The sequence below is a fragment of the Pelobates fuscus genome, chromosome 2 (genome assembly GCF_036172605.1).
Source record: "Pelobates fuscus isolate aPelFus1 chromosome 2, aPelFus1.pri, whole genome shotgun sequence".
Classification (NCBI taxonomy): domain Eukaryota; kingdom Metazoa; phylum Chordata; class Amphibia; order Anura; family Pelobatidae; genus Pelobates; species Pelobates fuscus.
The window spans coordinates 48,465,410-48,478,315 of NC_086318.1; the positions used below are offsets into that span (position 1 = coordinate 48,465,410).

Sequence of the window (12,906 nt, forward strand, 5' to 3'; positions counted from 1 at the left end):
CTCCGTTTGAAAATCTTCTGACAGCCTGCCTTTGTGCTCTGGAGAACCGGGTATTCTCTCTGGGACTTCGAGAGAACGAGCAGCTATACGAGCCATTTTCGTGGTCCTTAGTGATAAGTACCACATTTTAATTTTGTAAGAGTTCCTATTTGGGGGGGGGATTTTTTGTACTGGGGAAATAAATGTTAAAGAGTTACACTATATTTTGTCTCTCTTTGCCTTAAGGAATATCCAGTGCACTATTGGGTCCTCAATTGTAATAATAGGAATTTGGACTTTCCCCCAAAGGAACCTACATGTGAATGAAACAGACTTTGGACATTTTAGGGAACATTTATACTGTTTTTATTGATACAGTTTTTTAGATACATTTTTATATGTGTGCACCCTTGATATATTTTAAAGGGGATAATCTACTAAGTGCTGACAATATTCATTAGCTTTCCTATGGAAGTCAGCGTCTTCTCACTGTGATTTTCACAGTGAGAAGCGCCTCTAGCGTCTGTCAGACAGCCACTAGAGCAGGGATAGGCAACCTTTGGCACTCCAGATGTTGTGGACTACATCCCCCATAATGCTCTTACACCCATAATGCTGTCAAAGCATCGTGGGAGGTGTAGTCCAAAACATCTGCAGTGCCGAAGGTTGGCTGTGCCTGCAAGGGAGGCTGGATTAACCCTAATGTAAACCATTAACCCTAATGTAAACATAGCACGCGCATTAGATCTCGCCAAAGGAAAGCATTAATGCTTTCCTATGGTGATTCCGCCAACGCTGGAGGTCCTCATGCATTGCGTGAGGACGTCCAGCGTCGTTTAAGCGACCAAAAAGTATTTTAAGTCCCTCTAGTGGCTGTCTGATAGAGGAGGACCTAACCCTGCAAGGTAATTATTGCCGTTCATAAAAACTGCAATAATTACACTTGCAGGTTAAGGGTGATGTGTGTTGGCACCCAGACCACTCAAAGGGGCAGAAGTGGTCTGGGTGCCTGGAGTGTCCCTTTAACCACACACAGGAGGCTCCTCTAGGATCCTATTAACAGAGCAGTAGATAATATATTCTAGATTAAACAGACTGTGCCATACATCTAGGTTATTTTTCAGGAAGTGTTTAGGAAGGCTGTGTAAGTTACATACATAATGGACTAGGGCTGTATAAACAAAGCCAAAGGGCAGATAATTGAGCAGTGAGACTCTACACCAAAACTGTTTCATTAAGTTGGTTTGGTGTCTACAATGTTCCTTTAAAGGTTTCAAAGTCCCATTCTAGTTGTGTATACATTTAAAGGGACTCTATGGGCACCCAGACCAGTTCATCTTATTGAAGTGGTCTGGGTGCACTGCCGTGTCCTTTCAACCCTACAGCTGAAAACATTGCAGGCTTGGGGAAACTGAAATGTTTTCATTGCAGTGCTAAGACTGTCTGTAATGTTTGTCTGCCACACAGCCACTAGAGGCACTTCCTGCTGTTTCACTGAGTTTAACGCCAGAGTCTTCTACATCCCCATAGAAAAGCACTGATTCAATGCATTCCAATTGGGAAGGCCTAATGCATGTGCGGCGCTCGTCGTGCATGTGCAATAGGTACCCCATCGCCATGATAACGGAGTAGTCGGAGACGGAGCCAGCAATGCAGGACCTCGACACTCAAATAAATTGAATGTTCAAAAGGTTATTTAACCTTTTCAGTGCCGGGCAAGGGGGGCATGGAGGCAGAGGGATAGTGTTATGAGTACAGTTTTCTATTCCAAATTCTATAGTGTTCCACAATGAGTACACAAACATTGCACCAAATATGTCAATTAAAATATAAACATAGGGGTATTGTTTACTAAATACCCAAACTAAATGAAAACCTGATTGCAAAATTTAGGTTAAAATAGCGATCCTTGAGTTTAGTCAAATCACTTCTAACTTCTACATAGATATGTGCTGTAATTCATTTCCCCCCATCCATCCACAAGTGTGGCATCTCAAAATGCCCTGTTGCTTGCCAGCCAACCTTGTAGTTGAATTTTGGCAGGGGACTGGCACTGCTAATGGCAAGTTTGTCTCTCTCCGCCCACAATACCAGAGGTATACCAGTAATAATCTTAAATAACACAATGTCTTAGGAGTCCTCGATTTAAAAAGCTTTCCAAATTATTCAATACAGCAAGAAAAACTGTACAAATGGTTCATCTACAAACATTCCCATAGACATTATTAGTTCTGTAGATAAATAACTTGGTAAGGTTTTTTTCGAAACAATACTGAATTATTTGGAAAGCTTATTAAATTGAGGCCTAAATTAGTCATTAACAGCCATAAGGGTATATCCACTCCCTTTGATAAAGTTGCTAAATTAATTTTACCTTTGCAGTATGCTCTCCCCTTTTAGCATTTCTATGAGTTTCAAGACCTGCTCTTTTCCAACTCCTGGGACTCCCTTTCAAAAAATAAAATCTTTGATTATTAATGTGGAAAAAGGTAAGTGATTCAAATATATTACTACAGTACAACCTGTTGTTAAAGAAAAAACTGGCAAGCCTTTCTAAAAGGGGAAGTGTAATATCCCAGGATTTTAATTATTAGGTTTACTAATCCTTACATTCAACAAATATATATTTGTGTGAAAAACAACTGCAAACATATAAAACAACACCTTTTTATCCTCAAATTGGGTGCCTCCATCTTAGCTGCATATCAATCTTTGGATTACGATGCCATTTACTAAATAATAAATATAGCATTTAAATGTAAGCAAACCATCACATGAAAAGAAAAGCCATCAACAAATGTTGTAGGTGATTTTAAATGTTTTATTCAGTGCTCTACATTCGAGAATAATTGAAGTTCCCATTTAAGTTTTAAAATAACGGAGAATTAAATTTCAAGAATGTTCGAGTAGGTATAATAAATGCCAACAAGCCAGTGAGGTGAAAATAGGTAGATACAATGGTTCGAACCGCTTGATGTTTATAACTTTTAGGTTTGTTCATTACATCAGAAATTGTGAAGAATTGACCAAAATTTGCCTGTTATGGCCTGTAGCTATCTTGTCCTAAAAAATTTAACCGTTCTTGCGAGGTCAATAAATACAATGTGTTACTATGTACATTAGCTACAATACTTGGTTTGCTTTTCAACAATAGTGACAGATTTTAGGGTGTGAATATCTTTAAAGGCAATCTACAACTGATATCCAAGAAAGAAAACGAATCAGTGGAAATTTTTAAAAATGTACCATAGACATGGAAAATCTGAAAATGGAAACACAATAATAGCCTGATAATGGAACATATTTTGTGCCTATTTAAATGTAGGGATGCAAGATCTAAGGCTCTACTATAACATTCTTTATCAACCTTCTTTCCTAAAGCATTCTTTAACCCGAAAGTAAAGATCAAAGACTGACACAAAGAAAACCTTTGGAAAAGAACATTTGGAAAATATTAAAATCGTCATTTTCGCTGTGCATTTAAGTTTATTTTGTACGATTTTATGACAACGAGCATATATTTATATTAATAAAAATAAAAAAACAAAAAAAACCTGCTGTGCAAGCACATGTAGATAGTAAAGTGTGGAGTGCATGGATTTTGCTGCATGGCTAGGCATAGCAATGAATAATAGACTTGCCCAGAGGCAGCAATCGCGGGATTAATGAAGACATGAATCCTTGCAATTGTGCAGGAGAATAGAGAAAGCTGCCAATACGGCTAAACCTGTGCGGCTGACGAATAAATGCCGTCTCTTGATATATGCGGCTGATTTAGAACAGAATTCTTTATATTGGCTGAGCTACTCAAAGCATTTCTACTCCTCTTTATCCATATTCGATACTTGAAAAGGGCTGTACACTGCCAATTCTGAAACGCATCAACTCAAGGATGAAAACACACTGAAATGTCCTGCACTCAAAATCCCACAACTCTTGGGCAGCAGCAACGGCTAGAGCATTTTTCAATATACAAAATGAAAACTGCGTTCAAACTCCCACTACTCCTGGGCGGCAGCAATGCCTATATAAAATCAGCCCCAATACATACAATAAAAAGCAAAGGAAAAAGAGTTACTAGCACACTATCCCAAATCCTTACTGACATTTAAATAACTAGTTATTTTAGGATCACTCCAATGGCCATTAAAGTGTAAGCTCACCTGTCACATCAAACCTCTTAGATGAGTCCTACACTAACAATTCACCTTGCTTCTTTCAGCTAAAAGGCAGAATCACTATTAAGACAGAGAGGGGTATTTGTTAAACCCCTCCACATAGTAACCCTTAATAGGGAGCACACGAGGTGAGCAGCCGCACTGTAACACAGCTGTGTGATACAAAGCAAATACAAACATTAAGCTCAGCATTTCATAAAAATGTCCCTTTCTGTCTCACTAGATACTTTATCGTTCGAGTAGGACTCACCTAATAAGTTTTGCCTTGACGTGGCAGTGGAGCTTACACATTAGTGGCTCACCTGCCACGTCAAGGCAAATCTCTCGTGAGTCCTACAGTAACAATTCACCTGGCTGCTTTCAGCTAAATGCTAAAATCTCTGAGACAGTGAGGGGCATTCTTATGAAACCCTGCACACTTATTAACCCGTAATTGGACAAACATGGGATGGGTAGCAGCAAAATAACATGGCTGTGCAATACAAAAGCAAATACAAACACACAGAAATAAGCCCTGAGATCAAACTCCCATTACTCCTAGGCGGCAGCAATGACTACAGTCCATCCATCAGCCCAAATACATACAACAGAACCAAAAACAAAGCTACCTGCGCGCTATCCCAAATCCCTATGAACATTTAAATAACAGGAGGAGACAGTTAAGCAAAGGGTTAAGTGTGGCATTAGTGTAAGAGTACAGAGCACAGGGGTTTCATTAGGATTCCACACGCATTAGCTTATAGGAAGTGCTTCCCAGGTAATTAACAATTGAGAATTCTCTCTAATGAAGGTGCTGCTCATTTAGCACAGGTATGAGAGACAAACTTATCACAAAGTAATTGCTTCCAGATGTGGCTTAACAAACGCTTTGTCACCATCCAGCACTAAAAGCTTCTCCACACTGCACCGTTACTCATCTGCGTTATATGGGCCGGCCGGGACCTCTCCAGCAAAACAGCAAGATTTATTACACCTGTCTGGCGCACAACCTGGAGACCAGGCTAATGTGACTGCAGGATGCAAGGCCGAGCTTCTACGTGTCTTACAAGCATGAGAAATACCAGGCAAGAACATCTGTTATCGGACAAGGAGAGATGGGACATATCGTGGACAAATCTTATGTTTAACCGCTTAGTGGGGACGCCAGATCACCACATTTTGTAACACTTATGAAATCTTTTTTCTGTTTTACAGTATTTGAATGTGCTATTCCTTAGGAATCCTCGTACATACACACACACACACACACACTATAGAGGGAGAAAGAAATACACACACACAAAGCTAAAAGTCCTACACTGCTAGCCAGGTTTTAACAGTTACTAGCCACAGCATTCCAGTAGGTGATATTAAAAAAGCCTGGGCTAAATTTTCACTTGTCAAAAGCTAGTGGAAATTTTGAGCCATGTAAGTATGTATGATAGATAAGGCCAGGGACTAATTGAAGTATTTAGAAAACTGGGCAGACTAGATGGGCCTTATGGTTCTCATCTACCGTCACATTCTATGTTTCTACGTATGTATATATGTATGCATGCAGGCACGCACACTCTCTCTCTCTCTCTCCCCCCTCTATGTGAGTTGCTGACCTCCTGAAACGCATGGCCAGAAGTGTCCGCAGAAAATGTTCCTGGGGATCAGGGCCATATAGACCATGTGACTGCAACGTCCCATTTAAATCAAATGAAAGGCAAATTCCACGAGAATCCACGCTGTGGATGGCCATGCCCAGCACCAAAGTTGGGGCCACCACTTATAATAAAGACACCACCTTGATTCACCAAATCACAAAACTAAGTCCTAACAAAATGTATTAGATCCGATTATACAATACACTAGTTGGAAAAAGCATTACACTGCATGAAGGATCAATTATTGGTCTCCTACTCATATATCAGCATTCATATGCACATTTACACATAATAAATCAAATTCCCAGTTAGGTGTGTTAGAGATGTGTGTTGAAGGTAAACTTACTTTTGGAATATAATCACAGCCCAGGAAAACAGCCAAGCCCACTAACGAATGTCTATTCAGTCCCAGCTTTGTCTGAATGGAGGACACTTCATAACAGTCCACGTGAGGGTCCTATAAAGCATGTTTAATATAAGAAGAAAAAAAAAAAAGAGAAAGAAAGAAACCAAATGCAGTTAAAGCTAAATGTACAACATGAATCCAAAAGCTTTTTATTCTCAAACACAGTTAAAGAGGCACTCAAAGCCCCAAAACAACTTAATGATGTATTTTAGGTGTGTATATTATGGCCTGCAGTCTCTCGGCTCAATTATCTGCCATTTACTAGGTCAGGCATAGGCAACCTTCGGCTCTGCAGATGTTTTGGACTACACCTCCCATGATGCTTTGCCAGCATTATGTGTGTAAGAGCATTATGGGGGATGTAGTCCACAACATCTGGGGAGCCGAAGGTTGCCTATCCCTGTACTAGGTAAATCACTAACTAGCCCTAGCCACACCTCCCCTGCATGTGACTAACACAGGCTCCCTACACACTTCCTGACAAAGTCTAAATGAAAATATGTGAATAAAAAGCAAAGAGTGTTTAATTTAGAATTTCTCTACTCCTGCTGTTAATGGCCTCCTAGAGCCTGCAACAACATCTTGTGTTTAATTAAAGCTCAATTAACAAAGCAGGAGATAAGAATTTCTGAAGTTAACACACTGCGCTGTAGTTTTGGATTTAAAATGAAACCAAGAAAGCTATTTTTACGCGCTGTCAAATTACATCTCAATGCCGTTGCCAGAGGTATAGTTACACCTACAATAGCAAAGTGGTTAAAGGATCACTATAGTGTCAGGAAAACAAACTCGTTTTCCTGACAAAGGTCCCCCCCACCCTCAGTGCCTCCCTCCCTTGGCGCTGAAGGGGTTAAAACCCCTTCAGTTACTTTAATCCAGCGCCAGGCTTCCTCGGCGCTGGTGACCTCTCCTCCCCCGCCGACGTCAGCTCCCGAGTGAAGCGGAATGCGCATGTGCGGCAAGAGCCGCGTGCGCATTCAAACAGTCCATAGGAAAGCATTTCTCAATTCTTTCCTATGGACGTTCTGCACACTGAATGCGATTTTCGCATCCAGCGTCGCAGAAGCGCCTCTAGCGGCTGTCAGGAAGACAGCCACTAGAGGCTGGATTAACCCTTCAATGTAAACATAGCAGTTTCTCTGAAACTGCTATGTTTACATCTAAAGGGTTAAAACCTGGGGAACCTGGCACCCAGACCACTTCATTGAGCTGAAGTGGTCTGGGTGACTATAGTGTCCCTTTAAGCTCCCAATGTGCAGCATTTCATAGCGAAACGCTGCACGTACAGAATCACTGCAGTGGTTGTGGTGCCTGAAGTAACCCTTTAAACATAATGGTTGCCGACTATGTGTATGCGTGGCACACACTATCCCCAGATCTCAATTCCAAAGAGTGTTTGGAGGATAATGCCCGTAGCTTGAATGTGTAACTAAAATACCGGCAGGAGCTATGTGTTGCTAACCTCACTAGATCAAAATCCCTAAGGAAATTGACACCTCGTTACAAAGAATTCAAATTGAAGGCAAAAGAAGACTAAATATTACTATAAATAGTAATAAAGTGTCCGATAAGTGTAAGGGCAAATATTAATAATTTTAGCGTGGATTTTGATATTTTGTAGCTTGCATAGACGGTTAATATTTAAAGGTTCCACTATCTTTTCCTACAGTGCAGCAATATTTGGTTTTCTTTATTTAGTTGAGATGTCAATGATAAACAGTCAAACATGACAGCATATATACAAAACTGTCAATCACGTGCACTAAAATCCTATATAATAAATTAACACAGTTGGGAAATGAAAAAAAAAGAAAGAAAACATGCACCTCTTAGTGATAGATATTACTAAACAAACGGCATGAAATGAATCATGTGGAATAATATAAGATTGCAGCTATTGTTCTCTGCTAGCTGCCTCTATCTTGAATTTAATCATTCTTCCCATTGATAAAGACGTGTTCTCGCTCCTCCACCTTTGACACATTTATTTTAAACAGAAGGGATGAAAATGGAAGCCATAGCATCCCAAAGCATTACTGTAAGGTTTCAATGCAAGTGTCAGAAAGACCGTGTATTCAGCACTGAGATCTCAAGTAATTAAAAACAATACCTTATTATTTTCACCATTCGTTACAGCAGCAAATTATCAGAGACGAAAGGCGTCTGGTATTAAGCTGTGACAGACATCACCCTGTCTGTTATACTTAAATGTCTGTCCATTCCATTCAGGCCCCTCTCTGCCCTTCTGTGCATTCCACCTGCCCCCTCTACTTGTCCCTTCCACCCTCCTTCTTCACCTTCCCTTCTCTAACTTCTTCCCTGCCCCCCCCACGCACCTACTAAATGCCCTTTTCTCTATTCAATCCTTGCCCATCTCTCTTCTCCTGATCCCCCTCTATCAGCCATTCTATCGATTCCATCCTGCCCCCCCCCCGTGCCTGAAATTCTCTCTCTTGCATTTTGACCCCTCTAACTTTGACTGCCTCCCTCCTCCCAACCATGCTGATCCCTCTGTCCTCCTTTCCCTTCCATTCACACTTCTCTAACTCAACAGGCCATTCTCCCCCCAAATCCATCCTACCCCCCTCTGATCTGTCTTTCTCCCCCCATTCCATCCTAACCACTCCCCCATTCTATCCTAACCCTTCCCCCCATTCCACCCTAACCCCTCTTATCTGCTTTTCTCCCGACATTTCATCCTATCCCCTCTGATCTGCCTTTCTCCCCCCCAATCCATCCTATCCCCTCTTATCTGCCTTTCTCCCCCCCCCCAATCCACCCTAACCCATCTTATTTGCCTTTCTCCCCCCATTCCATCATATCACCTCTTATCTGTCATTCTTCCCCACTGAATCCTGACCCCTCTGCCTCATTTAGTCCTGACCCATTTACCTGCCTTTTCCCACATCAATTCTGGACTTTTCCTGCTGTCCAACAGACCGTACTACTCCTAACAGAGAGCCCACCTACCTAATTTGTTTCCTTAGCTTTCATCCATCTGCTTATCTTACCGTACTGTCCTGGTAACAAATTTTTTAGAAAGAACACTTACCATAAGTTCCTGATGCAGATTTTAACAACCATAAACATACATAGTTATATAATGTTCAAGTAGAGATTGTAGCCATATTAGTCCAGTGATGTAGATGTAAAAAACAGATAAAATGTGTATCTTGTAATATCTTTATTATTGGACTAAAGAATTTTTTTGGACTAACAAAAATTCTGTTAGTCCAATAAAAAAGGTATTACAAGATATGAATTGTATATGTTTTTTTTTTTTACATATAGTTATATAATATAAGTCAAGGTATTGAGTCCTCATTATATTAGATCCTTCGGACTACACTACTATGTTGTGCACTACATCTCCCATAATGCTGACAAAACATGATGGGAGATGTATTTTATTACATCTGTAGTGCCGAAGGTTGTATACCCCTGCTCGAACACACGGAGGACTATACAGTCATTCCTTTCAAGGTTAAAAATCAAATGACAATGAGGTGTATGGTGCCATCTAGTGGCAACAGTCATGAATTATTTTATTCATATTATTTTATTAACGATCGCAAAATTTAGATTTTTTCATTACAGTGGGTATAGTTGCACCTGCTAACACCATATGGAAAAATGTCCAATTGTTAAGTAAAGTATTTTTAAAAAAAATCTGTTTTAATATATGGCCCCTTCCCCTCACTGGGTATTAAGTTTTCAGCATAGAATGGTGTGCATTAAATTGAATGCTGTGTGGTCACTCCATCACAGCAAACACAGTGCACATATTGTGCTAGGTAGAAGAATATACAAACAGAATGACAGAAAGCTCTCCATTCTCACAGCAATGTGCTGGCAATGAAGTCAATATATCCCAGTATGTTTACAGTAAACATTGCTTGGGAAAATGTTCCAAAGTAGGGTCAGTCATAGTACAACACCCATAAAGCCTGGATCATGGAAGAACTGGAGGGGAGGCAAGTATTCAATTAGCATCGCCTTAAGAAGAAAGTAAATTTCGAATTTATCACTGTGATATATTCTACATTCATTCCATAAGGAGATGCTACGGCATAGAGCAAACCTTTCTTGACAGATTCACTTTAATGTGTGTTGTTCCCAGCAAGGAGCCCAGGTATGAATTCAGTATGAGTTCCTGCTTGTGGGGGCTAATAAAACATTGCTGCAGGTTCAGAATGTGAGCAGCCCCGGAATACCGTACATGCCTCTCTCTGTCCTAACTGTGTACTAACAAGAGACAAGCATGTCTTACAAGAGAACGTCTGACACTTATTTCTAAGGGGCAATTTTTGTCTTTTCAGCCATCAAATGGGTATCCGAATAGAAATAAAAGGAAAACGGACTCTTGAGCTGTATTTGTGACCAAACAAACATCTACCTTGAGCAGTGTAGCGTACCTTTACATTCATGGTAAAATTTCTGTAAACCGTCTTAGCACCATAGAGAAAGACATCTCCATCGTTTGTAATGCATCCATCCACGTACCCGTTAGCGTCTAGGTAAGCACACATGGCCTCGGCTTCTCCAGCAGCCTGAACCCATGGGACTCCAAGGCAGTCCAAAAGCCGAAGACACTACACAAAAAGAAAGGCAGGAACAAATGGACATACAGGGAAACATTACTCTTTAGACAGAATATGTTATACGGTTTTCTTTTCAACATATTTGATATTGTTCATCACACCTTAGGCAAAGAACTGCTGTAACACATAGAAGGAATAGTATGGGCAGATTTCATACAGGAGCAATTTCTATTTTGACATCTAGGTCTTCGCAGGGCGGGTGAACTCTATGCAAGCCATCATATCTCCCAAAAGGCTCCCTCACAGTGTTCTCTGATAGACCAGATGTTGCACACAAATGAATCTGTGTTCATGTTTATAGCTTTCCTACTGGTGATATTTGCCGACATTCTTAATTCTTTTCTCGCTGAGACACGAAGAACCATGAAAAACATAGTGTACCGTTAGGTGAAGCTGTTGTTATATCTGATTATGCAACCAAGGAGACATAACTTCTTCACCTGAAGATATACTACCTATTTTCTGATGCCCATCTTCCTGGAAGAGGTGAGCGGGTGGGCACTGGGGGCAGAAAAAAAGTTGGATGAAAATAAACAAATTACCATTTTGTATTTCCTGTGTACAGCTGGCAGGAAGCAGGTTCAATATTTATGCATATCTTTTGGTTTGCCCAGTGGTTCCCAAACCAGTCCTCAAGGCACCCCTACCAGTCCAGGATTTAGAGATTATACAGTTGTGTCTAAGGTGTTTTTTCCCCCTAAAAACACCTTAGATACAACTTGGTAATCCCTAAATCCAGGAGTGGTAGGGGTGACTTGAGGACTGGTTTGGGAACCACTGGGTTAGTGAATACATTTTCTTGACACCTTACCTCCTTTAAAACTGTATTAAAATAGGATCGTCCAGGCCTTGAAGGGACAGAACTGGTGGATGGCCCATAGCGCATCTCATTCCTCTTGTTCATGGTCTGAGCTTTAAGTTTTGGGGCTTCACCTTCAGATACAAAGACCAGTTTCACACCCATCAAACTCAAGGAGGACACACGGAAAAAGAGGTTCCTTTACACAAAAAAGATGAACAGGAGTGTTACATCACAATACATTTCTCTGGCAGGCTTAACATAGTATTTCTGCATTTCATTTTCTGGGTCAATATTCATGGCTGAATTCTAGCAGGAAGGAGGAGGAGAGAGTGAATGTTGTAAGCAAACTATAGGCATTCTTTATAGGCAACAGCAGCCTGCACTTCCTTGTACTGTACAGATGCTTGGTGTAACTATACTTTCTTTATGTTGGGTGATACCCACCTATAGACATTATTTTTACATTCTAGTGGCATTTTTATAAATCTGCACTCCTGAAAATGCCTTATGTTTACCTTCTAATACCTATAGAAAAGGTATAAGGGTATTAATGCAATTTCTGTCACATATTTTGTATACAAAAATGTCATGTTGAGTTCTACACGAATATTTCAGAATCTGACATATTGAAAGATAAAAAACACAATATAGTCTCTGAAATTTTTTCAAACCCTCATATTTGTGCAAAGGACAAGCAAATAAATGAATTAAATACATTCTTGTAAATTTACTCTCTTTTTCAGTATTTCTGAAGTGCAACCTTCCTGAAAGAATAATGTATGGTGAAGCATAGAAAACGGCATAGTATCAAACACATATCAGCAAGGAACGTTACCTTAAATGAGGTTTGGTTACTACTCCAACCATTTTCTTAACAGTTTGTGCTTCACAGGCCCAAATACTAAGGTCCACCGCAAGGGTTTTCCCACCAAGGCTGTGCAGTGGGACATGTGCTTTTACTGGCTCCAGAATGGACCACAGTCCGTGAACGCCCATTGTTTGCTCTCCGACTCAGCACCAAAGTTCCGAGCTGAGAACATAAGCAAAATACTTAATCAATTACAGATCTCCATGCCATGACAACAGATCTCATACTACAAGGCAGTAGGAATGTTGCTGATTGAAAGGTGATGAGAGATTAAGAAAAAAAAGGGTGTGCAACACATATACCTGAGATCAGGGTTTCCCAAATCAGTTTTCAAGACCCACCAACAGTCCAGGTTTTGTTAGTATCTCCATTGGAATAATATCGGAAAAAACATAAACCCTGGATTGTTGGTAGGCCATGATCACTGCCTTAGAAGATTTG

At 40.4% G+C, this 12,906-nt stretch overlaps 1 protein-coding gene across 1 annotated transcript in view; it reads right to left on the minus strand.

The window, feature by feature from the left end:
• The window catches only part of GEN1 (GEN1 Holliday junction 5' flap endonuclease), a 32,298-nt gene extending 19,699 nt beyond the window's left edge, over positions 1-12,599 (minus strand). Inside the window, exons 1-5 of the mRNA XM_063442129.1 lie at positions 12,433-12,599; positions 11,607-11,793; positions 10,610-10,786; positions 6,135-6,245; positions 2,354-2,427 (exon numbers count right to left, since the gene is read on the minus strand). Of these exons, the coding sequence (XP_063298199.1) occupies positions 2,354-2,427; positions 6,135-6,245; positions 10,610-10,786; positions 11,607-11,793; positions 12,433-12,593 (710 nt within the window). The 5' untranslated portion in view covers positions 12,594-12,599. The remainder of the gene's footprint in view (positions 1-2,353; positions 2,428-6,134; positions 6,246-10,609; positions 10,787-11,606; positions 11,794-12,432) is intronic.
• Positions 12,600-12,906: the final 307 nt, after the last annotated feature.